The 25,945-nt window shown below is 47.3% G+C and overlaps 1 protein-coding gene across 1 annotated transcript in view; it reads right to left on the bottom strand.

Annotated features, from left to right (window-relative positions):
• parp4 (poly (ADP-ribose) polymerase family, member 4) overlaps positions 1-25,945 on the bottom strand; it is a 260,543-nt gene that overhangs the window by 163,172 nt on the left and 71,426 nt on the right. Inside the window, 7 exon segments of the mRNA XM_038818701.1 lie at positions 198-362; positions 2,897-2,983; positions 3,235-3,366; positions 3,726-3,850; positions 17,222-17,381; positions 18,098-18,281; positions 18,564-18,662. Of these exon segments, the coding sequence (XP_038674629.1) occupies positions 198-362; positions 2,897-2,983; positions 3,235-3,366; positions 3,726-3,850; positions 17,222-17,381; positions 18,098-18,281; positions 18,564-18,662 (952 nt within the window).

Here is a 25,945-nt window from a genome sequence, read left to right on the forward strand (position 1 = left end):
CAGTTGCGGGAAACTAAATAGTTTGTCTTACAGAGAAAAATACCTCAATGCTTTGAACAGCACTTGAATTCAAATAACGGTTTAATTCAGTCAATCTTTTAAAAAAAATAAAGAATATTTGGAAGCAGAAGATAGCAATGAGCCGGAGGCCTCAATTAATTCTATAGTCAATCAAAAGAAATAAATGGAAATTGAACCTGAGTTTTCTCTTGCAATGCTTTGTCCCGTTGTTGGGATGTCAGACTTCCAGGCAGTAGAAAGGAAATGTATTCTTGATCAACAGAGAGCTCAGTGATGTAGGTGATTTTAATGATGACGTTAGCATTTGGTGGGAGATTTCCAATACTAATGGTAAAGACCTCCTGAAATGTTAAGGAAAAAATAGATTATATAGACACATCAGATAAAAATATATGAAGGTCTGAACTCAGCTGTTTACATCAGGAGTTTGAGAAAGTGAGCAAGATGATGGCGACACATGTGACACCATGTTTAAAAACATGTCAGTTTGAAATTTTCAGTTTTTAAAAATCAAATCATAGCTATTTTAATTGAATTTATTTTTAACAAAATGTAATACTTCTCATAAGTTACAAACAATATGCGGATCACTATTTTCAAGTGAATAAAGGAATGTATAGTATCATAAGTGAAAAAATGGTAGTTGTGCTGACAGCACTGAACAACACTCTTAACTGTTAGATGATTGCTTAGTAGCATCGTGAAAGATTCTGCCATTTATTTTCTCTAATTGTGCCAAATTCCAAGTTATGAAGGTTCCATCGTTAAAATATACGTAGGAGGATTGAATATAATTGTAATAATATTCACAATCAGGCATGTCAGGATTGTAAGCTACTAATCACAAAACTTTCATTTTATTGCAGGCAAAAGATTATGGACTGGATTCTCTGATTTTCAGGCTATGTCCGGAGGATCTGTGGCGTTTCACATCAAAAAATTCGGCGGTAGCTCAGCACCGATCCTCCAACTGGTGAGGGAATAGCAGCCGTACCACTAGCAGTCGTGCCGTAGAACATGGCGCCGGCCATGCGCGAACCCAACCTGCCAGATAGTGTCCCCCTGGACACCCCCTCACCACCCCCCACAGCCCTCGCCGAAGCCTCCCCCCGGGCCAGCAGCACAGCTCCTGCCCGACTGTGGAAGCGCTGGACACAGTCTGTCAAAGCGAGAAGACAGAGTGAGAGTTTGGAGTTGTCAAAGCGAGAAGAGAGAGCGAGAGTTTGGGGCCAGGCCGTCAAAGCAAGAAGAGAGAGCGAGACTTCGGGGCCGTCAAAGCGAGAAGAGAGAGGCAAGAGTTTAGAAGAATGAGAGGGGATCTCATAGAAACATATAAAATTCTGATGGGACTGGACAGGCGTTTTGCAGGAAGAACGTTCCTGATGTTGAAGATGTCCAGAACTAGGGGTCACAGCCTAAGAATAAGGGTTAAGCCATTCAGGACTGAGATGAGGAAGAACCTCTTCCCTCAGAGAGTTGTGAACTTGTGGAATTCTCAACCACAGAAAGCTGTTGGCGGCAGTTCGTTGGATATATTCAAGAGGGAGCTGGGCATGACCCTTGTGGCTAAAGGGATCAAGGGGTAGGGAGAGAAAGCGGGAGTGGGATTCTGAATTTGCATGATCATACTGAATGGTGGTGTAGGCTCGAAGGGCCGAATGGCCTACTCCTGCAACTATTTTCAATGTTTCTATGAGTTCGGGGCCGTCAAAGCGAGAAGAGAGAGTTCGATCGAGGCCGCCAAAGCGAGGAGGGAGAGCAAGAGTTCAGGGCCATCAAAGTGAGCAGTTGCTTTTCCTTATATATATTAATGACTAGATCATTTGCAGCAACTTGTTGCTAAGGCTCCTTCAACAGCAACATCCAAACCTATGACCTCTGTCACCTAGAAGAATAAGGGTAGCTGACACATGGCAACACCACCACCTGTAAGTTCCTCTACAAGTTACAAACCATCCAGACTTGGAACTAAATTACCATTCATCACTGTTGTTGGTCAAAATCCTGGAACTCCCTTCTTATCAGCATTGTCAGTATAACTACACATGGACTGTCACGATCAGCAAATTCTGACCTTGGTGATGATTCTCACTCCTCATCAAAAACAAAATCTGCAATTTTGGCAAGAGCTATGCTTCTCAATGTCAGCCAAGAGTGAGAATTCCTCATGTCAGAATCATGAAATTACATCTTCCACTGGGTGGACCAACACTTCAATGAATCAGTACTTATGAGTTTAAACACAAATGAGGACTCAGAATTTCCATTCAATGCAAAATAAAAGAAAGCTCATCTTCTCCATAACTAATGGTACAGTGACAATCTTGGGAAAGTATGGTTTTGAAACATTTAATTATGGAGAAAAAAGATAAAACTCCTATTTGCAATGAAAGAAGAACAAAATCCCAGCACCCAACTGGATATGTACCCAAGTGTTTCATATATTATTATTGACCCAAAAATCTCACAAAATAGAAACTATTAAATAAGATAAGGATAATTGCTGGATGTAAGTTGTATATCAAAGTATGGATTATACTCCAACTGAAGTCACAAAACCCTAAAAATAATACTCAATTTCTTTCACTGTTATAAGAACAGAAAATGTTGGATAAACCCAGCAGATCTGGCAACATTTGCGGAGAGAAACAGAGTTAATGTTTCAGATCTAAATGATCCTTCTACAGAACGGCAGACGGGTCATTTAGACACAAAATGTTAACTCTGTTTTTCTCCACAGATGCTGCCAGACATGTTTATTCACCATTTTGCGTTGTTATTTCAGATTCCCCCAGTATTTTGCTATTATTTGAGCCTTTCACTGTTATGCTGATTGGGGAGGGCAGCAACATGAAAAAGGATGTTTAAGACTTACAGCAGTAGCCTGATCCATAAGGTAGGCCCCGTGACCTTGTTTGATGGCTTGTCGGTACTCGTGATGAGCTTGTTGCTTTTCTTTCACCTACAAGAGCAAAAGTACATATACCAAATCAAAACTGGCTATTATATTAGCTCAGAATAGAAAATACTTATTAAAAAATGAGAATATACACGAACAAATGAAATTTTGCATTAGTCAGACACTCAGAACGCAAGAACAATTTGAAGACACACAACTTATTCAGTAGAATATTAATCAAACAGATTGAGATGTCTTTAGAAATAATCTAATTTTAGTCATTTCACCATGATGAAAAGCTTTAGCTTAATTACCTGGCCAATAATGTGCTTTCCATTAATAAAAGCCTCAAATCCACATACAGCTGCTGCATCATCCAAAGGAAATACATACTTAGCTTCAATAGGAAAAGTATTGGGGTTCGTGTAGGACTGGAAAACCATAACCTAGAAGACAAAATAATGTATTTACTAATATACTTCAAGAATGTTCTGCACAATTAAGTTTGGCATAATTATACACAATCACTCATTTGCTTGGGCTCCATCCCATTTCGCCCAAAACAAACATACAAAATACGATACTGAAAATGGGAAGAGGTAAATGTGTACGCGTTTCCTTTTTCTAGTTTACTAATGGTAAAAATATTTACAATATCTTAAAATCCATTTTCATACATGCCCTTGCTCCTATAACACAGAGGAAATCTCCTCCCCGTCGCATTTTTCAAGGAAGTTACTGGAGTGGCCAACATTTATTTTCCTGTCTTCCAGGTCTTAGCACCCTGATCAATCACAATTGGTACCTGTGCAACAAGATCCATTAACTTTGCCTCTATATGGATTTCCTGCAGAGCAATCACATTGCCAGCACTGTCCTGAAGACCAGATGTAACATTTTTCAAAGGATCCTGTGCAGCTTCCAAATCATCTGTAAGTAAAGGAAATGAAGTACTACAACTTTTTACACAACTCAAAGTTCTTATTTAAAAAAAAACATTTTTTAAGTGAGTGTTCCTAGTGGCTTTGTGGGTATATGCAGTTAGGTTGCAGGTCTGACCCCCACTCTACGATGCAGCCCAGTTGCAACTGTTCCAAACAAAAGTGTGAATGGCTGTATATCCCCTTCATACACCACAACAGGCTTGAAGCAGATCAGTTGTCTAAGCTCGACAATGGCGTGTGATACAAGGATACTTGAAACTGGGAGGGGAAGAATAAATAAAAATGTGTTTCTTAAAATCAGGTGAACATAATAAAAGTAGGGCCCTCTGCTGAAGTCCCTCACACCACAGATGCTAGTCTTCAGCCATTTCAATTCACTTTGCGTGAAACCAAGAAATGGCGAAAGGCACTGGATACTGCAAAGCCGGGTTCCGACAACATTCATCAATAGTACTGAAGACTTGTTCTCCAGAGCTAGCTGCACCCCTAGTCTAAGTGTACAGCTACAATACTGGTATCTACCCGGCATTATGGAAAATTGCCCAGGTATGTCATGTCTACAAAAAGCAGGAAAAATCCAACCCGACCAATTACCACCCGCCAGTCTACCCTCGATCAACAATAAATTGATGGAAAGTATCGTTAATACTACTGTCAAGCGGAACTTACTCAGCAATAAACTGTTGCCTGAAAATTAGTTATGGTTCTGCCAGGGCTATCAGCCCTGACCTCATTACAGCCTTGATCCAAGCATGGACAAAAGAGCTGAACTCTAGAAGTGAGGGGAGAGTGACTGCTTTGACATCAAGGCAGCAGTATGGCATCAAGAAATCCTAGCAAAACTGGTCAATGGAAAGTCCCGAAAGCGACAGATCCAGACAGTGTCACTGGGCATGCACTCAGATCCTGCACAGATCAGCTGGCGAGTGTATTCGCAGATATCTTCAACACCTAATTTCTCCGCTCCAAGGTTCCCACCACCTTCAAGAAGACCACCTTAATACCAGTACCAAAGAAGAACAAGGTAGCCTGCCTCAATGACGACCAACCAGTGGCCCTGACATCTGTTACCGTGAAATGCTTTGAGCGGCTAGTCATGAGACAGATCAACGTCAGCCTCCCAGACGGTCGCGATCCATTGCAGTTCGCCTATCGCCGCAACCAGTCCACGGCAGATGCTATGTCCCTGGCCCTACATTCAACACTCAAACACCTCGACAACAAGGACACCTATGTCAGACTGCTATACACGACTACAGCTCCGCCGTCAACATCATTATCCCGACAAAACTAATAACCAAACTCTGCAACTTGGACTTGACGCCTCCCTGTGCAGCTGGATCCTTTTTAAAAATAAATTTAGAGTACCCAATTATTTTTTCCAATTAAGGGGCAATTTAGCGTGGCCAATCCAGCTATCCTACACATCTTTGGGTTGTGGGGGTGAAACCCACGCAGACCCGGGGAGAACGTGCAAACTCCACACGGTGCAGCTGGATCCTTGACTTTCTCACCAACAGACCGCAATCGATCAGGATAGGTAACAGCACCTCCTCCACAATAGTCCTCAACACCGGGGCACCACAAGGATGTATGCTCAGTCCTCTACTGTAGTCCCCATTCACACAAGTTTTGACTCCAATTCTATCTAAAGTTTGCGGATGATATGACTGAAGTGGATCGTATCTCAAACAACGACGAGCCAAGACTACAGAAAGGAGATGGATCACTTGGCTGCATGGTGTACCGAAAACAAAATCTCTTTCAATGTCAGCAAAACCAAGGAACTGATCATCAACTTCAGGAAGCGTAGTATGACACACGCCCCTGTCTCCATCAATGGCTCCGATGTGGAGATGGCCATTAGTTTTAAGTTCCTGGTAGCCACCACCACCAACACTATCCTGGCCCAACAACGTCTCTACTTCCTACGGAAGCTAAAGAAATTTGAAATGTCTGCATCGTCTCTCATAAAATTCTACAGATGTGCCATAGAGAGCATCCTATTCGGCCCACAATTGCAAGAAACTGCAGAGTGTGGTGAAGTCAGCCCAATGCATTACACAAGCTTGCCACCCTCCTATTGATTCTGTCTACACCTCCCACTGCCTTATGAAGGCAGACAGCATTATCAGAGACCCCTCTCACCCAGGCTTTGCCCTATTCCAGACTCTTCCATCAGGCAGAAGATACAGCGTTCTGAAGACCCGTACATCCAGACTTAGGAACAGCTTCTTCCCCACAATTACCAGACTCCTCAATGACTCTTCCTCGGACTGATCTGATCCCTATAAGGCACTATTCATGATGCTTTATGCTGCTCTTGCTTATGTCGTATTTGCTTTGTTATTTTGCCCCTATTGCATACTGTAACTAATTACTTATTTGACGATGTACTGTGTATTTTTTCATATTCACTGTAACTATCGCTATTTTTTGACTGTGTTCCTTGGCCACAGAAAAATACTTTATACTGTACTTCGGTGCATGGGACAATAAATAAATAAATCAAAATCAAAGCAGGGGGAAAACTAACCACTGGTTGAAGTCATACCGAGCACAAAAGAAGACGGCTGTGATAGGTGGAGGTCAATCATCTCAGTTCTGGGACATCACTGCAGCTGGTCCTCAAGGTGGTGTCCTAGGCTCAAACATCTTCGGCTGCTCCATCAATGCGCTTCCCTTCATCATAAGGTAGAAGTGGGAAGTTCGCTGATGACTGCACCATGTTCAGCACCAATCACCTTCCAATTGTTTTTTTTACATTTTTAAAAAATTCTCCTCCTTTTTCACATTTTCTCCCAAATTTACACCCAACAGTAAATAATAATCAGTAAGGAATGTAATGCCAATCCCCATATCAATAACAATGATCTAATCCTCCCACCAAATATTAGCCCGCATGTTAACATAAACAAATGACGAAAAGGAATCAGGAATCACCCATAGTCGCCATTAACACATACAGTCCCCCTCCCCCCAACCGCCCCCCCCCCATGTTTGATGTGATCCAATTCTCAAAAGTGCAGAATGAATAACGCCCGTGAATTGTAGAACCCCTCCATCCTTCCCCTCAGTTCAAATTTGACCTTTTCAAGCCTCAAGAATTCCAGCAGGTCCCCCGCCACGCCAGGGCACCGGATGGAGAGGTTGATCTCCAACCTAATAGGATCCGCCAAGCCCCCCCCCCCACCGCTCATCCTCGCCCTTGTAAGGTGTGCTCTGTGCACCACATTCAGCTGTATCAGTGCCAACCTCACACACGAGGTGGAGGTGTTCACCCTCTGCAGCACTTCACATCAGAACCCCTCCTCCATACCCTCTCCCAACTCTTCCTCCCACTTTGCTTTGATCCCTTCCAGCCGTGCCTTCTCCTCCTCCAAAATAGTCCTGTAAACCACCGATTCTACACCCTTCTCCAGTCCCTCTGTCGGCAGCACCTCCTCCAGCAATGTGGAAGCTGGTTCTCCTGGGAAGCTCTATATCTTCTTTCTGGCAAAGTCTCGAACCTGCATGTATCTAAATATTTCCCCCTTCTCCAGCCTTTTGCTCCCAGCTCAATCCCGCAAAACGACCCCCAAGAAACAAATCTTTTAGTGTCCTAATTCCTTTCTCCTCCCATCTCCGAAAATTTCCATCCCACTTCCCTGGCTCAAATCTATGGTTTCCCTGAATTGGCATTTTCCTTGACCCTGCCCCCAACCCGAAGTGCTGTCGAAACTACCTCCAAATTCTGAACGAAGCTATTACTACCGGACTCCCTGAATATCTACCCGGGGACGTCAGAAGCGGCGCTGTCGCTAGCGCCTTCAGTCCCGACCCCGTACCCAAACTGGCATCCATTCTGACCCATTGGGAGTCAACTACCCAGCTCTGTACCTTCTCCACATTCACCGCACAGTAATAATACATCAGGTTCGGAAGACCCAAACCCCCTGCCTGCCTTCCTCTCTGTATTAGCACCTTTTTCATTCTGGCCACCTTCCCTCCCCATATGGATGAGGTAATCATTATTTCAATCTCTCTAAAAAATGCATTTGGCAGGAAAATTGGCAGGCATTGAAAAATAAACAGGAATCGCGGCAGCACATTCATTTTAACCGCCTGTACCCGACCCGCCAGTGACAGAGGGAGGTTCAGCAGCAATCACAACTCTTCAGATACTGAAACAGTCTGTGTCCATATGCAGCAAGACTTGGACAAAATCCAGGCTTGGACTGACAAATGCCAAGTAACATTCACGCCATACAAGTGCCAAACAATGACTATCTCCAACAAGGGAGTATCTAACCATTATCCCATGACATTCAATTGCATTACAATCATTGCATCCCCACTATCAACATCCTGGGGTTTACTAATGACCAGTAACTGAACTGGACCAGCCATGAAAGTAATATGGTTACAGTAGCACATTAGAAGCTGGGAGCTCTAGGGAATGTAGGTTCCTCCCAACTCCCAAATGTTGTCCACTCCCTACAAGGCACAAACTAAGAGTGCAATGGAATATGCTCAACTTGCCTGGAAGAAGCTCGACACCAGCAAGGATAAAGAAACCTGCTTGATTGACACCTAGCTACAATAAACATTCACTCCATCACTGATCCACACTGAGAGCAGAATGCACCAACTACTGCAGCAACAGACTGAGGCTCCTTAGACTGCGCCCTCCAAACCCACAACTGCTGCCAAGGTTGTGGGCAACTGATACCTCCACCTGCAAGTTCCCTTCCAAGATACTGATCATCCTAACTTGGAAATATATTGCCTTCCACTGTCCCTGGGTCAAAATCCTGAAACTTCATTGCTCACAGCATTGTGGGTGCTCTTGCAACACATGGATTGCAGCGGTTCAAGAAGGCAGCATGCTACCACCTTCTCCATGGCAATTTGGGACAGGCAATTCTCCAGAAATATTTCTCAGTTCATTTACGGGTCTTTCAGGGAGTTTCCCGCTGGCTCTGCCGAAAGGTTCTCCATCGCTATCCAATGACATTTAGTCATTTTCTTGACCCTGGCGAGATTCTCACTGCTTTAGCCCACACTCAGAATTTTTTATCAGCACTGGGGAGCTGAACTCCGAGATCGGGCCGCCATTTTAAAAGGGTGCCCCGATACGTAAGTGAGCTTGTGGGTTCCAAACGCCCCTCACTCATGAGAAATATCACCCCACACACACATGGGCACTACCCCTCTTCAGCCCCCCCTTTACAGCACCCCCTTGGCCTTCTAGAACCCCCACTCGTTATCCCCACCCAATTTCCCGGAGGCCCCTACTTACCTGCCTGCACACCCAAACCCTTCAAATCCCTCCTCCTTCCATAGGCCTGGCCCCCTCGGCCCGGCCCCTGAACCTTGGCAGTGCCACCCTGGCACCCAGGCAGTGCAACCCAGGTACCTTGGTAGTGCCTGGGTGGCAGCGCTGAGGTGAAAGCTAGGCAGTGCCAAGGTGCCCACGTTCCAGGGGGGAGAGCCAGGGGGCCTCTGTGCACTGACCCTGACCACCCAGGGGTCTCTGTCGTGCCGTTCCGCCTGGTCTATATTCTTGGCACCTGGCTGCTGCCTCCTTGAGGGAGCCAAAGAATTGAGGGAGGCCAGTGTGTTCCGGGTACGTAGGCCTGAAGTAGGTTTAAGACATACTTCCGTGAGCACCGTTTGGTCCCACCCCTTTTGGGTGGAGGCCCCATTTCGATGCCTCGTGAGACTTGGGTGAATCCCACAAGGCACAGAGGCTGCCAGGAGGCCCATGGGAGGCTTCTCCCAGTATTCTCTAGCCATGTTGTGCTCTCACTCGAGTGCAATGTGGCTAGAGAATTGCGTCCTAAGTATTGGCCGAGCCAGGGCCACCCATCCCCCTTGAACAAATATATAAAAAGATTATGAGGTGAAGAAGATAACTATATTTTGGAACACTAATTTTAAATTTAGGGCAAATTAAGGAGACCGTCTGACAGGTTCTGAAGTCTGCCTGTCAGTAAGCTTGAATGATTTAATTATTAGCGATCACAGGCAGGCTTAGATTTCTTTCATCATAAGATGGTGCAAGGTATTTACATTTGGAGAAAATTACAGTAGTCTCTGAGCTTACAATGATTCGATTCTGAGCCTCCAAAAGTCACAGAACCGGATTATAGGAATCAGGTTGTAAACAGTTGTGCTGTAACGGTCCATTTACTTCTAAGATAAAAGAGATTTGGTATCAAGAGTGTTTATTCAGTATTTCTATCGAGTGCCTAGTCCTGTTTCCAATTTGCATGCAAGGTGCTTTCACCGTGACGTGGAGAAGAAGCCATTTGTGAGATCACGTTACAGGTATCCCTACAAATCCATTGTCATAGATAGGCAGCAGTGGTGTAAGGTCGACATCCAGAAAAGGGTGCGTACCTTTGCAAGCTACCACAGCTGGATATAGAAGGGTGATGGCCTCGAGTTGAAGAGATACCATCTGCAGCCCTGCTTTTGTCCGTATAGCCTGCCAGAACCTCAAACCTGTTGGACAATTGCAAAGGCTATCTCCTCTCTTTCTGCCTTCTGGATCCCACTTCCTGCCTCCCTCACAGTCACCCTCTCTTGTCCCTGACCATGGATCAAATCTGACAACCCGATCCTCATATCCCGAAGGAGTGTGAGCATCTCCTGCAACAAAGTGCTTACGTAACATTTCCCCATCCCGATGAATTGCAATGTCTGCAGCTTGGCCTCAAGCTCAATGACCCTGAGCCAGGTTCCTTCGGTCGCAGACAGCTATTGTAGACGAGTTTGTTTTGGATCACACCGGTGTCCACAAGCTCCCACATTCTGCAACCGCCACACATTACTTCTTTAACAGGTTGTAGAACTAAGCAATATGACAAGAATTAAGAATCCCTGGGATGAAACGGTTCCTTGATGGACTGGACATCCCAGTCATAGCGGACGGCAGAAAGCGGGGCCTGGAAGCACCACTAGCACTGGGAGAGATCATGGACAGCATTAGCTCCATGCAGGCGGGGAAGGCGCCAGGACCTGACGGATTCCCGGCGGACTTCTACAAAGTATTTGCGACAGCGCTGGCCCCGCACCTGCGGGAGATGTTCACAGACTCGCTAGCTAGGGGCACACTGCCACCCACGCTAGCACAGGCCTCAATCTCGCTGATACCTAAGAAAGACAAAGACCCAACGGAATGTTGGTCATACAGACCTATCTCACTGCTGAACGCAGACGCCAAAATACTGGCCAAAATCCTAGCCAAAAGGCTAGAAGACTGTGTACCTGAGGTGGTTACAGAGGACCAGACAGGCTTCGTCAAAGGTAGACAGCTTACCTCGAACATCAGGCGCCTGCTGAACGTGATAATGACCCCCTCCGGGGAGAGAACACAAGAGGTGATCGTGTCCCTGGACACAGAAAAGGCCTTCGACAGAGTCGAATGGAAATACCTCAGAGGTACTGGAGCGGTTCGGGCTTGGAATAGGGTTCACCTCCTGGGTAAAGCTTCTATACAATGCTCCCATGGCGAGCGTACGGACCAACAATACCAACTCCCAATACTTTCAACTGCACAGGGGCACCAGACAAGGATGCCCACTGTCCATGCTGCTGTTCGCCCTAGTGATCGAACCGCTAGCAATCGCGCTCAGGGCAGCAAAAAGCTGGAGGGGGATCCGAAGGGGAGGCAGAGAGCAGAGAGTCTCACTCTATGCAGATCCAAATAGCCCATGACTGGAAAGGGATCCACAAATTGAACCTCACCAGTCTGACGGAGGAAGTAAAAAAGGACCTGCAAAGATGGAACACACTCGCACTCTCCCTCGCGGGGAGAGTCCAGACGATCAAAATGAACGTACTGCCCAGGTTCCTCTTCCTGTTTAGATTCATCCCGATCTACATCCCCAAGGTCTTTTTCAAAGCGCTGGACAAACTAATCATGGCGTTCGTATGGGGGGGGGGGGTAAAAATGCTAGGATCCCAAAGAAGGTCCTACAAAAAACAAAATCCATGGGGGGGGGGGGGGGTAAAAATGCTAGGATCCCAAAGAAGGTCCTACAAAAAACAAAATCCAGGGGGGGGGGGGGGGGGGGGGGGGGCTAGCCCTCCCAAACCTACAATTCTACCACTGGGCGGCGACAGCCGAGCGAGTAAAGGGATGGATCCAGGAGCCAGAAGCCGAGTGGGTGCGCGCGGAGGACGCCTCCTGCGTGGGGACCTCCCTCCGGGCCCTCGCCACGGTAGCACTCCCATCCCCACCCAAAAAACACTCCAGCAGCCCAGTGGTGACAGCCACCCTCCAATCCTGGAACCAACTGCAGCAGCAATTTGGCCTGACCAAAATGTCGGACAAGTCTCCCATCTGCAACAACCATAGGTTCACACCAGCACTGACTGACGCCACCTTCAAAAGGTGGAGGCAGGACGGAGGGACACTGACAGTCAGGGACCTATACACGGACGGCAGGATCGTAACACTGGACGAACTGACAGAGAAATTTCAGCTAGCCAGGGGGAGCGAGCTAAGGTATCTGTAGCTTAAAAACTTCTTACGAAAGGAGACGACGGCTAAACCTGAGGAAAGAGAGGTGAACCACGGGAAGGGGGGGGACAAGAGAGAAGAACCAGCGGGGTGGGGCGGGGGACAGGGAAATGGGAGCCGGAAGGAAGGCACGGGATGCCAAAACGTGCATGACATCTCCAGGAGGGGGGAATGAGGAAAATAAAGATGGAGGACTGGAGGAGCAGCAGAAGCGGAGGCGAGCGCGTAAATAATTTTGTCAGGTGTACAGAGCTGCCGTTGTCGAGCTGGTGCACAATACCCTACCAATATTTTATTGTATTTTATGTTGGGGTGTGCCCTTCTCTTCTAAATATGTGTATATATATATATATATATATATGTTTCTTATTCTGTGTACATAACGGTAATTATACCTTGCTCAAAAATCCAATAAAAAAACATTTATTAATAAGAATTAAGAATCCCTACAGTGCAGGAGGCCATTTGGCCCATCGAGTCTGCACCCACCCTTTTAAAAAGCAGCCCACCCATGTCCACTCTGCACTATCCCTGTTACCCCATAACCTAATCTGCACATCTCCAGCCACTAAGGAGCAATTTGCCATGGTCAATCCGTCTAACCGGCACATCTTTGGAACGTGGGAGAAAGTGGAGCACCCGGAGGAAATCCAGGCAGTCATGGGAAGACGGTATAAACTCCACACAGACATTGACCCACAGCCAGAATCGAACCGGGTCTCTGGTGCTCTAAGGCAGCAGTGCTAACCACTGTGCCACCTTGCAGCCCAATTCCAGTTTTTTTTATTTTTTTTATTTGAAGTACCCAATTCATTTTTTTCCCCCAATGGAGTGTAAAGAACCTACCTCTGACATCTCCCCTATACCTTCCTCCAATCACCTTAAAATGATGTCCCTCTCGTGACACACATTTCCGCCCTGGGAAAAAGTCTCTGGCTATCCACTCTATCCATGCCTCTCATCACCTTGTACACCTCTATCAAGTCACCTCTCTTCGTTCTTCGACCCAGTGAGAAACACCCTAGCTCCCTTAACCTTTCTTCATAAGACATGCCCTCCAGTCCAGGCAGCATCCTGGTAAATCTCCTTTGCACCCTCGCCAAAGGATCCACATCCTTCCTATAATGAGGCAACCTGAACTGGACACAATATTCCAAGTGTGGCCTAACCAGGTTTTATAAAGCTGCAGCAAAACCTCACGGCTCTTAAATTCAATCCCCCATGTTAATGAAAGCCAACACACCATCCGCCTTCTTAACAACCCTATCAACTTGGGGGATCTATGTATGTGGACCCCAAGATCCCTCTGTTCCTCCACACTTCCGCGAATCCTGCCTTTAACCCTGTATTCAGCATTCATATTTGACCTTCCAAAATGAATCACTTCACATTTATCTAGGGTGAACTCCATCTGCCTAGTTCTTGTAGGGTTAAGAGGATTTTGATCTCTTAACTGATCAGGAATAAGAGCAAAATAGAACTAACAAAGAAAGCAATCTGGACTTTGGAAATCAGATTATGTAACACAAAGTGTCTACTTGTGCACGAAACACAGAAAGCCAGCATACAGGTGCAGCAGATAATCCGGAAGCAGGTCCTCAGGAAGGCTAATAGAATGTTTGCCCTTATTTCAAGAGGGTTGCAATATAAAAGTAGAGACGTTTTGCTGCAACTATGCAAGGTACTGGTGAGATCACATGTGGAATACTGTGAGCAGTTTTGGTCCCCTTATTTAAAGAAAGATACGGTTTCATTGGAGGTGATTCAGAGAAGGTTCACAAGGCTGATTCCGGAAGGAGTGTCTGATGAACAAAGGTTAAACGTGTTGGGACTCTACTCATTTGAGTTTGGAAGAATGAGGGGGCGATCTCATTGAAACATATATAATTCTTAAGAGGCCTGACATGGTAAATGCTAAGAGGGTGTTTCCCCTCATGGAGAGTCGAGGACCAGAGGGCATTGTCTCAGAATAAAGGGGTACCAATTTAAGGTTGAGGTGTGGAGGAATTTGTTATCTCAGAGGTTTGAGTATTTGGAACTTCTTATCACAGAGTCCTTGTGTATATTTAGTTTTGAAATAGACAGATTGTTGATCAGTAAGTGAATCAAGGGTTATGGGGAAATGGCAGGAAAGTGGACGTGGGGAATGTCGGACCAGCCATGATCCCTATTGAATGGTGGAACAGGCTTGAGGGGCTGAACAGCCTAATCCAGTTCCAATTTCTTATGGTCTTAAGTACACCTGCCAGTAATAGTGATCAGGTTACTGCATCACGGTAGGGCAGCACGGTGGCATAAATGGATAGCACTGTGGCTTCACAGCGCCAGGGTCCCAGGTTCGATTCCCCGCTAGGTCACTGTCTGTGAGGAGTCTGCATGTTCTCCCCGTGTCTGTGTGGGTTTCCTCTGGATGTTCTGGTTTCCTCCCACAGTCCAAAGATGTTAGGTGGATTGGCCATGATAAATTGCCCTTAGTGTCCAAAAAGGTTAGGGAGGGTTATTGGGTTACGGGGATAGGGTGGAAGTGAGGGCTTAAGTGGGTCGGTGCAGACTCGATGGGCCGAATGGCCTCCTTCTGCACTGTATGTTCTATGATCACTGGGTCTCTCTGATACTGAAATAGATAGGTTGGGATGGACGGTATTATGGCAATCCTGAGGGAATTTGGCTGGTTCTCCGGATACAAACTGAACATGGTTATGAGCGAGTTGTTTGTAATTCAGACGAGGGGGCAGGCGAGTAGACTGAAGGGGTTGCCGTTCAGGCTAGTGGGGGAGAGTTTCCGATATTTGGGGATTCAGGTGGCAGGGGATTGGGGCAGGTTGCATAAACTCAACCTGTCCTGACTGGTGGAACGAGTGAAGGAGGAGATCCGGAGGTGGGATGCGCTCCCGCTGTCATTGGCGGGGAGGGTACAGAGTGTTAAGATGACGATTCTCCCGTGGTTCTTGTTTGTTTTTCAGTGTCTCCCCATCTTTATCCCGCGGTCCTTCTTTAAGAGGCTGAATAAAATTATTCTGGGATTTGTGTGGGCAGGGAAGTCCCCGCGGGTGAAGAGGGTGATGCTTGAAAGGAGCAGAGGAGAAGGGGGGGCTGGCGTTGCCGAACTTCAGCAACTATTACTGGGCGACCAGCATAGCGATGATAAGAAAATTGATGGCGGGGTCGGTTTGGGAGCGGATGGAGGCTGCTTCGTGCAGGGACACTAGCTTAGCAGCCCTGGTCACGGCGCCTCTGCACTTCCGCCGGCATGCTACTTCACCAGCCCGATAGTGGTGGCAGCTCTTTGGATCTGGGGCCAGTGGAGGCGCCATGTAGGGGAGGTAAGAGCATCGGTGTGGACCCCAATCTGCGGCAACCACCGAATTGCCTCGGGGAACATGGACGGGGGGGGGTATCGACTGTGGTGGAAGGCGGGGATTGTGAGGATGGGGGGGATCTGTTCCTGGAAGGGAGCTTTCCGAGCATGAGGGCGCTGGAGGAGAAGTTTGGGTTGGTGAGAGGGAACGACTTTAGATACTTGCAGGTGAGGGATTTTGTACGCAGACTGGTGCCGTCCTTCCCACGTCTCCCGCCGAAGGGGAGGCAGGACAGGGTAGCTTCTAGGGGAGAGGTGGGACAGGGTAGACTTTCAGACGTCTACAAGGAACTTATGGGAGCTGAGGATACGCAGACCGACGACCTGAAGCTTAAGTGGGAAGAGGGGCTCGGGGGGGGGGGGAAGAGAGCCCTGAGCAGAGTAAACATGACTGCAACATGCGCCAGGCTCAGCCTGATCCAGTTTAAGGTCGTGCAGCGGACCCACATGACGGTAGCCCGGATGAGCAGATTCTTCGGGCTGGAGGACAAGTGTGCTAGATGTGCCGGAGGGCCGGCTAACCATGTCCACATGTTCTGGTTGTGCCCTAAACTCAGGGGGTATTGGCAGGGATTCGCAGATGTCATGTCCCGGGTATTGAAAACTGGGGTGGTAATGGGCCCGGAGGTGGCAATCTTTGGGGTTTCGGAGGACCTGGGAGTCCAGGAAGAGAGAGAGGCTGACATTCTGGCCTTTGCTTCCCTGGTAGCCCGGCGACGAATACTGTTAGCATGGATGGACTCAAAGTCCCCGAGGGCTGAGGTATGGCTATCGGACATGGCGAGCTTTCTTGGCCTAGAGAAAGTCAAGTTCGCCTTGAGAGGTTCGCTACTAGGGATCGCCCGAAGGTGGCAGCCATTTATTTAGCAGAGGAGTAAGCATCAGCGGGGGACTGCAGCAAGGGTAGAGTCGACTAGAGAAGGGGGATATTGAGGCAGGTCCATGCGTGAACAGAGCCGTGGTTTGCACTATGTTTAATTTGTGTCTTGACTTTTTTTTTGGACTGTACAATGTTACTTTTTCTGTATGCCTAAAATACCTCAATAAAATTGTTTGTTAAAAAAAAAGATACTGAAATAGATACAAGACAGTGGCAGTCATTTCAATCCAAGTAAGACAGCTCAGACCACTGATACCATTGAACCTGAGTAAGTTTTACAAAAGATCCAAATTAATAATAACTACCAACTCAATACTTCTCTCTCCTCTCGAGAAATAGATCTGTAGCAAATGCCTCTCAGATCAATTCATTCTCTCCACTTTTAAAACCATAAGAAGTTTTAGGGCATCATTTAAAAGTACAAATGAAGAGTATCACATAAATCTGTTTTGTGCAGAAGTAATCACTACTAAATTGGTACTTTATGCATACATCTATTGCTGAAAAAAAGTACAATTGAGATTCGAACTCGAGATTAGTTATTTGTGCCACAATTTATTATCATTTTAATTTTAAGCAAAAAAAGCATGCAGGAGGTAATTCTAACCTATATCAACGTCTTCAGATGTCACTATTGAAGGAATGGTTTCTTCAGGAGCTACATTAATAAGAGGATGAAATGGTTTCAGTTGATCTTCACCAATGCAGAACTGGACAACATACTTAATTTTCACTTGGGAGGTGCTATAAACAACAAACTCATCATCCTGGAGGGAAAAAGAAGAAATATAGGTATAAATGATTTATTCATGGAAGAAAAATTACATCAAACAAATCTATATAACATTTCCATACAAAAATAAATCACTTATTTAAATGAAAACATTTGACAAATATCTTGAAACAACTATTTTTGAGAAAAAAGTGATACGTTACATATATTTGGTTTCATTTTTATTATTGTCCCCAAAACATTTTTAGAGTAACCCAGACCTGAAATATTTCATTTATTCATAGTAGACCAAAGCCCAATAACAGCATGTGGAGACTGACAGGAGAGCTAGATGAGAAGTCTGAAGAGGAAAAGTTGTGGCAGGTGAGTGCACTCAAGATCTGAAAGTGGTGGGAACGGTTGGGAATGGCGCTGGGTGTGGACCCTGGGAGCTGTGAAGCAACTGTGCTAACCACTGTGCAGCCGTGATACCCAGGTAGAAGACTTTTAAACAGATTATAGATACATGTTTGATGCAGGAATTCTGTACTTTCTCAGCTCAAAGAAACAAGAGAAATTTTATGAAGAACAAAAGGTCTTGCATCCTCCTTGTTGAAAAACAAGTCAACTTAAACATTCGTTAGTATTAGTACAGTATCTTAGTATTATCAAATTTATCCAACGCTAGGAACTGTTTTCAAAACAAAAGTTTACAAAACTGTCACAAAAACACAATTTCATGTTTATTGCATATGGTAATAGCTGACATACCTCAAACTCTGAGACAATATTTTCAGTTTTACAGATTCCATGTACACTGGAGTATTCTGCTGGTGCGGCAGTTAAGGTCAAGTCCTTCTTGTAGTAGTTCTTACATTTACCCAGTGAAACATCACAGATCACCAAGAGACGACTCCCATCAATTTTATTGGGTTTTGAGTACTTAATGCTTGTGCTACAATTGAGAAGTACGTTTTTAGTACATATTATTTCAACAAATGAAAACACAAACACAAATATTGAAGGACACTGTAGCCCTTCCACACAGTTTTTGGGCAGGCCTAGAAAATCATTTTCAGATGCCATTTTGCCTGCCAAAACACTTGTGCTGCAGCTGACGACAGGCACATTAAAATAAAAATCATCAACGAATGTAAATTTTCAACTGTGACTGACAACACTTCTGTCCAAATTAATTAAGCTTTATTAGAACAATGCTAAGCAAAGTAAAACTGACCTGATTGAATTGCTGAAGTAAATTCCACTTCCAAGATTGCCAAAATCAGTTCGCTCCACCCCATAATCTTCTACTACTGTCTTTGGCAATAATAACCCTCTGTGAAATTGGTGCAATAATACATGAATATCACTTAAACCACTGAGTGCTGTCACATGCTGTTTATCTGTGAGAACGCAATAAGATTCTCATGGATTAATTTACTAACTAAACTATTTGCCAAAATACTGTTGTAAGGATAGAACATGGTCTTTGAAAGTGCAGTGATGAGTCATTTTAAAGCATAAACATTGACAATCCCCATCTTGATAAGTGATTATTTAAAAACCCACTGTTTTTATACTTGCTGGCTAAGCAGAAAGTCAGAGTTTAAGTTGGTTTAGGCATAATAATAATAATCTTTATTAGTGTCACAAGTAGGCTTACATTAACACTGCAATGAAGTTACTGTGAAAATCCCCAAGTTGCCACCCTGCGGCGCTATTCGGGTACAATGAGGGAGAATTCAGAATGTCCAATTCACCTAATTAGCAAGTCTTTCAAGACTTGTGGGAGGAAAACTGGGGTATCCAGAGGAAACCCACACAGAGTGTGCTGACTCCGCACAGTCAGTGACCCAAGCCGGGAATCGAACCTGAGTCCTGGCGCTTTGAGCAACAGTGCTAACCACTGTGCTAATGCATAAATGACTTATTGGGTCAGAAGATCAGCACTTTGGAGAATTGTCAATGGTCACCTGCAAAAGTAGAAGACAAGGGCCCCTGGCATGAATAGGTGGATGCTGGAGTCTGACACCGACTTAGTTAAAGAACAAGACAACTCATGCTAATTTGTCCAGTGACTGAATGGGTGAAAGCCAGTTAAGATACTATAAACTGATGCTGTGAAATACTGTAATCTATCGATCTTTGCTGTATCATAATAAAAGATTAACTATATCCAAGTGGGAAAATGTAAATCCTTAAAATGTCATAGCCATTATTAGGGTATACATTTATAATAATATAAAAGGCTAACCATGACAAAGACTAACCTACAACATTACAGATTTGGGCAGCAGTTGCACACTGAAGCAGTCTACCTCAGGCACATCATGGAATTAGAATTTAATCTACAATTGACTATTTCCATTTATGATTCCATTGGGTTTCAATTTCACAATATATTAGGGGTTGGACGGAAAATATCTGTTTCTGCTCCAGAAGCAGCATTGGACAACAAATAGTATTCAAGTCAGCTGCTAACTGACACTACCCCTGATTCTCTATTCCGGTATTATTAAAAAACATTTTTTAGTACCCAATTCATTTTTTTTCCAATTAAGGGGCAATTTAGCGCACCCAATCCACTTACCTTCCACATCTTTGTGTTGTGGGGGTGAGACCCACGCAGACATGGGGAGAATATCCCTGTTTTATGAAGCATCTGGCCTCTCTTCATTTCTGAGTTCTTCCCCACACTGAAGTGGCTCGCATTGAGTACCCTGTAAGTTGTGGGAGAGAAGGATGTGCACGAACATCCACACAACTATCGTAGTGTATGTGGGAGCTAATATATAGATCAGCGAGAGTGATGGATGAGCAAGACTTTGTTCAGGATAGGATACGAACAGCAGAATTTTGGATGAGTTGAAGTATGCAGAGCATGAAAGATGGCAGACTGGCCAGGAACACATTGAAATAGCTATTTTGAGATAAGAAAAGCCTGGATGAGAGCTTCAGCAGAAGACGGACACAGGCAGGGATGGAGGTGGACCATGGTTCAGAGGTGGATAAAGGCATTCTGATGGAGAGGATATGAGCTCAGCTTGAGGTAGAATGCAAAATCAATTAAATTGGGTTCACATCAAAATGCTGAATAAAGAATTAATGGTTTCAAGGGAATAGGGCCACAAAGTGCCACAGACAAGGGCTCGAAACAGGGAACTGCTGCAAGCACCCACCCAGTACGGTCTGTGGGTGAAGGGGCCCCCCGGAGTGCAGGGGACTACCCGCGTGGCGGACACACAGTGGACGGCCATGGCGGGTGTCCCCGGGACAAGGGGGAACCCCGGAGCGCAGGGACCCGACCGCATGGGGAGAGCAGTGATAGTGGACATCCTGGACGGCCCCCTAACAAAGGGAAACCCCAGAGGGCAGGGGCGCGTCCACCGGACAAATATGGTTAACCCCACAGGAGCAAGGGGGCAGAAGCCCCCCACCAGAATAGTCACCTGGAACGTAAGGGGACTTAACGGCCCAGTGAAGAGATCTAGAGTCCTCACCCACCTTAGAAACATGAGGGCCGACATAGTCTTCCTCCAAGAGACGCACTTGAGGGAGCAGGACCAACTGCGGGTAAGAAAGGGCTGGGTGGGACAAACCTATCATTCCTGTTATGGGGCAAGGGCCAGGGGGATGGCGATCCTGATTGGCAAGAGGACAATGTTTAGGGCGACAAAGACGGTTACGGACCCAGGGGGACGGTATGTCATGGTCAGCGGGGCCCTGGATGGGGCGCCGGTAGTTCTAGTTAACGTGTACGCGCCCAACTGGGACGACACGAGCTTCATCCAAAAGACAATGGCAGAAATCCCGGACATAGCGACGCACCGACTAATCATGAGGGGGGACTTCAACTGTGTACAGGACCCAACGACGGACAGATCAAACCCCAGAACGGGGAAAACCTCAAACATGGCAAGGGAACTCAGTCACTATATGGAGCAGATGGGAGCAGTAGACCCCTGGAGATTCGCCCACCCGGGGGAGAAATAATTCTCTTTCTTCTCCCCAGTACACAACGTGTACACCAGAATTGACTTCTTTGTGGTGGGGAAAACGGTGCTTCCAGAGATAGACAAGGTGGAATACTCTGCAATTGTGATATCAGACCACGCTCCACACTACATGGATGTGCGGCTAGAGACGGGAAGGGCCCAGCGCCCCAAATGGAGGTTGGACGGTGCCTTACTAGCTGACAAGGCCTTCAGCGAAAGGATAGCGCAGGCCATAGCGGAGTACACTGAGATCAACCAAAACGGGGAGGTCTCACCCTCCACGTTCTGGGAAGCGCTTAAGGCCGTACTAAGAGGGGAAATCATAGCCTACAAAGCGCAAAGAGATAGGGAGGAAAGGGTGGCTAGGCAGAAGCTGGTCGACTCCATACTGGAGGTAGACCATAAATACTCCGAGGCCCCGACTGTAGAACTCCTGGCGGAGAGAAAAGAATTACAAAGGAACTTTGACCTGCTCTCCACCAGGAAAGCAGTACACCAACTCTGCCAGGCACGCGGGGCCCTATACGAACACGGAGACAAAGCCAGCCGCCTGTTGGCCCACCAGCTGAGAAAGCAGGCAGCCAGCAGAGAAATTGCGCAAATCAGAGATACCAGAGGCACGTTGGAAACAGAACCAGAGAGGATTAACAAAACCTTCAAGGCCTTCTACCAAGAGCTGTACACCTCAGAGCCCCCAACGGGGAAGGCTGGGATGAACCGGTTTCTTGACGGACTGGACATACCAGTTGTGGGAGAGGGCAGAAAACGGGATCTGGAAGCACCACTAGCACTGGGAGAGATCATGGAGAGCATTAGCTCCATGCAGGCGGGGAAGGCGCCGGGACCGGACGGATTCCCGGCGGACTTCTACAAAAAATTTGCGACAGCGCTGGCCCCGCACCTGCGGGAGATGTTCACAGACTCGCTAGCTAGGGGCACGTTGCCACCCACGTTAGCACAGGCCTCAATCTCGCTGATACCTAAGAAAGACAAAGACCCAACGGAATGTGGGTCATACAGACCCATATCTCTGCTGAATGCAGACGCCAAAATACTGGCCAAAATCCTAGCCAAAAGGCAAGAAGACTGTGTACCTGAGGTGGTCACAGAGGACCAGACAGGCTTTGTCAAAGGTAGACAGCTTACCGCGAACATCAGGCGCCTGCTGAACGTGATAATGACCCCCTCCGGGGAGAGAACACAAGAGGTGATCGTCTCCCTGGACGCAGAAAAGGCCTTCGACAGAGTCGAGTGGAAATACCTCATAGAGGTACTAGAGCGGTTCGGGCTTGGAACAGGGTTCACCGCTTGGGTAAAGCTCCTGTACAACGCTCCCATGGCGAGTGTACAGACCAACAATACCAACTCCCAATACTTCCAGCTGCACAGGGGCACCAGACAAGGATGCCCACTGTCCCCGCTGCTGTTCGCACTAGCAATTGAACCGCTAGCAATCGCGCTCAGGGCAGCAAAAAATTGGAGGGGGATCCGAAGGGGAGGTAGAGAGCACAGAGTCTCACTCTATGCGGATGATCTGCTCCTCTATATCTCGGACCCACAAAGCAGCATGGACGGAATCATCGCGTTCCTGAAAGAGTTTGGAGCCTTCTCGGGCTACAAACTCAACATGAGCAAAAGTGAGATCTTCCCAGTGCACCCGCAAGGGGAGGGGGGGGGGGGGGGGCAGCACTAAAGGGGCTGCCGTTCAAACAAGCCCGACATAAATTCCGCTACCTGGGGATCCAAATAGCCCATGACTGGAAAGGGATCCACAAATGGAACCTCACCAGCCTGACGGAGGAAGTTAAAAAGGACCTGCAAAGATGGAACACACTCCCGCTCTCCCTCGCGGGGAGAGTTCAGACGATCAAAATGAACGTACTGCCCAGGTTCCTCTTCCTGTTTAGATCCATTCCGATCTACATCCCCAAGGCCTTTTTCAAAGCGCTGGACAAACTCATCATGGCGTTCGTATGGGGGGGTAAAAATGCTAGGATCCCAAAGAAGGTCTTACAAAAAACAAAAACCAGGGGAGGGTTAGCCCTCCCGAATCTACAATTCTACCACTGGGCAGCAACAGCCGAGCGAGTAAGGGGATGGATCCAGGAGCCAGAAGCTGAGTGGGTGCGTGCGGAGGAGGCCTCCTGCATGGGAACCTCCCTCCGGGCCCTCGCCACGGCAGCACTCCCATCCCCACCCAAAAAACACTCCAGCAGCCCAGTGGTGACAGCCACCCTCCAATCCTGGAACCAACTGCGGCAGCAACTTGGCCTGACCAAAATGTCGAACAGGGCTCCCATCTGCAACAACCATAGGTTCACACCAGCACTGACTGACGCCACCTTCAAAAGGTGGAGGCAGGACGGGGGGGACACTGACAGTCAGGGACCTATACACGGACGACAGGATCGCAACACTGGACGAACTGACAGAGAAATTTCAGCTAGCTGGGGGGAACGAGCTACGGTACCTGCAGCTCAAAAACTTCCTACGAAAGGAGACAAGGACGTACCCACAACCGCCACGACAGACACTACTGGAAGACCTACTGGACGCAAGTATCCTAGAGAAAGGGAACTGTAGTGACATGTATGACCGACTGGTAGATAGGGACGACACCGTACTGGACGCAACAAGGAGGAAATGGGAGGACGACCTGGGGATGGAGATAGGGTGGGGACTCTGGAGCGAAGCACTGCATAGGGTCAACTCCACCTCCACGTGCGCAAGGCTCAGCCTGACGCAACTAAAAGTGGTACATAGAGCCCACTTAACAAGAACCCGTATGAGTAGGTTCTTCCCGGAGGTGGAAGACAGATGTGAACGGTGCCAAAGAGGCCCGGCCAACCACGCCCACATGTTCTGGTCTTGCCCCAGACTCGTGGTGTACTGGACAGCCTTCTTCGAGGTTATGTCCAAAGTGGTGGGAGTGAGGGTGGAGCCATGCCCGATAGTGGCGGTCTTCGGGGTTTCAGAACAGCCAGATCTATTCCTGGGGAGGAGGGCGGACGCCCTTGCCTTTGCCTCCCTGATCGCCCGCCGTAGAATCCTGTTTGGCTGGCGGTCAGCAGCACCGCCCAGAGCTGCGGACTGGCTGTCCGACCTCTCGGAATCTCTCCAAATGGAGAAAATCAAATTTGCCATCCGAGGGTCGGACGACGGCTTCCACAGAACGTGGGAGCCATTCATGCAACTGTTCCGGGACCTATTTGTGGCCAATGTACAAGAGGAAGAATAGTCGGGGGAAGGTAGCGGGAGGGGGGGGGGGGGGGGGCTACAGGCTCGTTACGGGGGTTCGATGGCTAGCTAAGGCCCAAAACCAAACTAAATAAACATGTTGAGGGGGGGGGGGGGGGGGGGGGGGGGGGCAGTTACTACTACGAAGATGCTTACCTGTAAATATGTATGTTAATTTTTGCGTGTTTGTTTTTTTTTCTCTCCTAACAATTTGTAATTTGTTCAATATAAAATATGAAAACTGAATAAAAACATTTATAAAAAAAAAAGAATTAATGGTTTCAATGATGATCGTTTCCAAAAGGTTTAGAAACACAAACCCTTCACCATCTAAAGAGCCTTTTCTGTAATTTGATCCTTATTTTCCATCTGCATAACCTAATACCGCTAAACAGCTATAGAAGCTAACAGGAATCATTCGAGTGCAAGTCAGAACTGGTTGTATTTGTGAAGATGGAAAGTAATTATTAATTGTAGAAGTTATATGTGCGGCTGGTCACAAGTGAAGAGCTGCAGGGATTGGTATGAAAGCTATTATTCAAGTCATAAAAATGATGAAAACAGAGGTGTTGGGAGAACTATTTGCAAATTCGCGCCCAGATGGGCCGAGCGGCCGCTCCGACACGACAGGGTCCCGCTGGCGCCGTCCACCCCTGGTCGCTGTCGGCGGGAACTCTACGGGAACACTCGAGGGGCGGCCTGTAGGGGGAGGGGGGGGGAGAGAAGTGGGGCTCCTTCACCGGGTGGGGGGGGGGGCCTCCAAAGGTGTCTGGCCCGCGATCGGGGCCCACCGATCGGAGGGCCGGCCTCTCTCCCCCCGGGCCTACATTCCGCCGCGGCCGGCCCCTGAACACCCACGCCATATTGCGTCGGGGCTGGCGCGCATAAGAAGTTCCCCGCGCATGCGCAGGATGGCACGGCCCAACTGCGCATGCGCAGGATTGAGCTGCCCCAACTGCGCATGCCCGGGTTGGCGCGGCGCCAGGCTGGAGTGGCGTGAACCGCTCCAGCACCGTGCTGGCCCCCTGTGGGGGCCAGAATAGGTAGTGCCCGGGCCCTGTTCGGGCCGTCGTGAAACGCAACAGCGTTCACGACAGCGCGGGCACTTGGTCCGCGGAGTGGAGAATTGCCCCCATTGACTTTTCTAGTCAGCTATAACCATGAGAGTCAGGGAAGATGCTAGAGTTTTAAATGAGACCTCCTTAAGAATAATTAACTATAATCATATTAAGCATTACTTCAGTGGAACAATAGTTGGGAATCCACTGAGGGTTAATCCAGATAATACTCTTTAATTTCTTTCTTAGGTTTCACATTTTGCAAGTTGCTTGAGGTCAGTGACATCAACTAGCTAAAAAGCCCCATTGTAAGGTAAAAACTGGACAGC

This window comes from Scyliorhinus canicula, chromosome 14 (assembly GCF_902713615.1).
Source record: "Scyliorhinus canicula chromosome 14, sScyCan1.1, whole genome shotgun sequence".
In the NCBI taxonomy this organism is placed as follows: domain Eukaryota; kingdom Metazoa; phylum Chordata; class Chondrichthyes; order Carcharhiniformes; family Scyliorhinidae; genus Scyliorhinus; species Scyliorhinus canicula.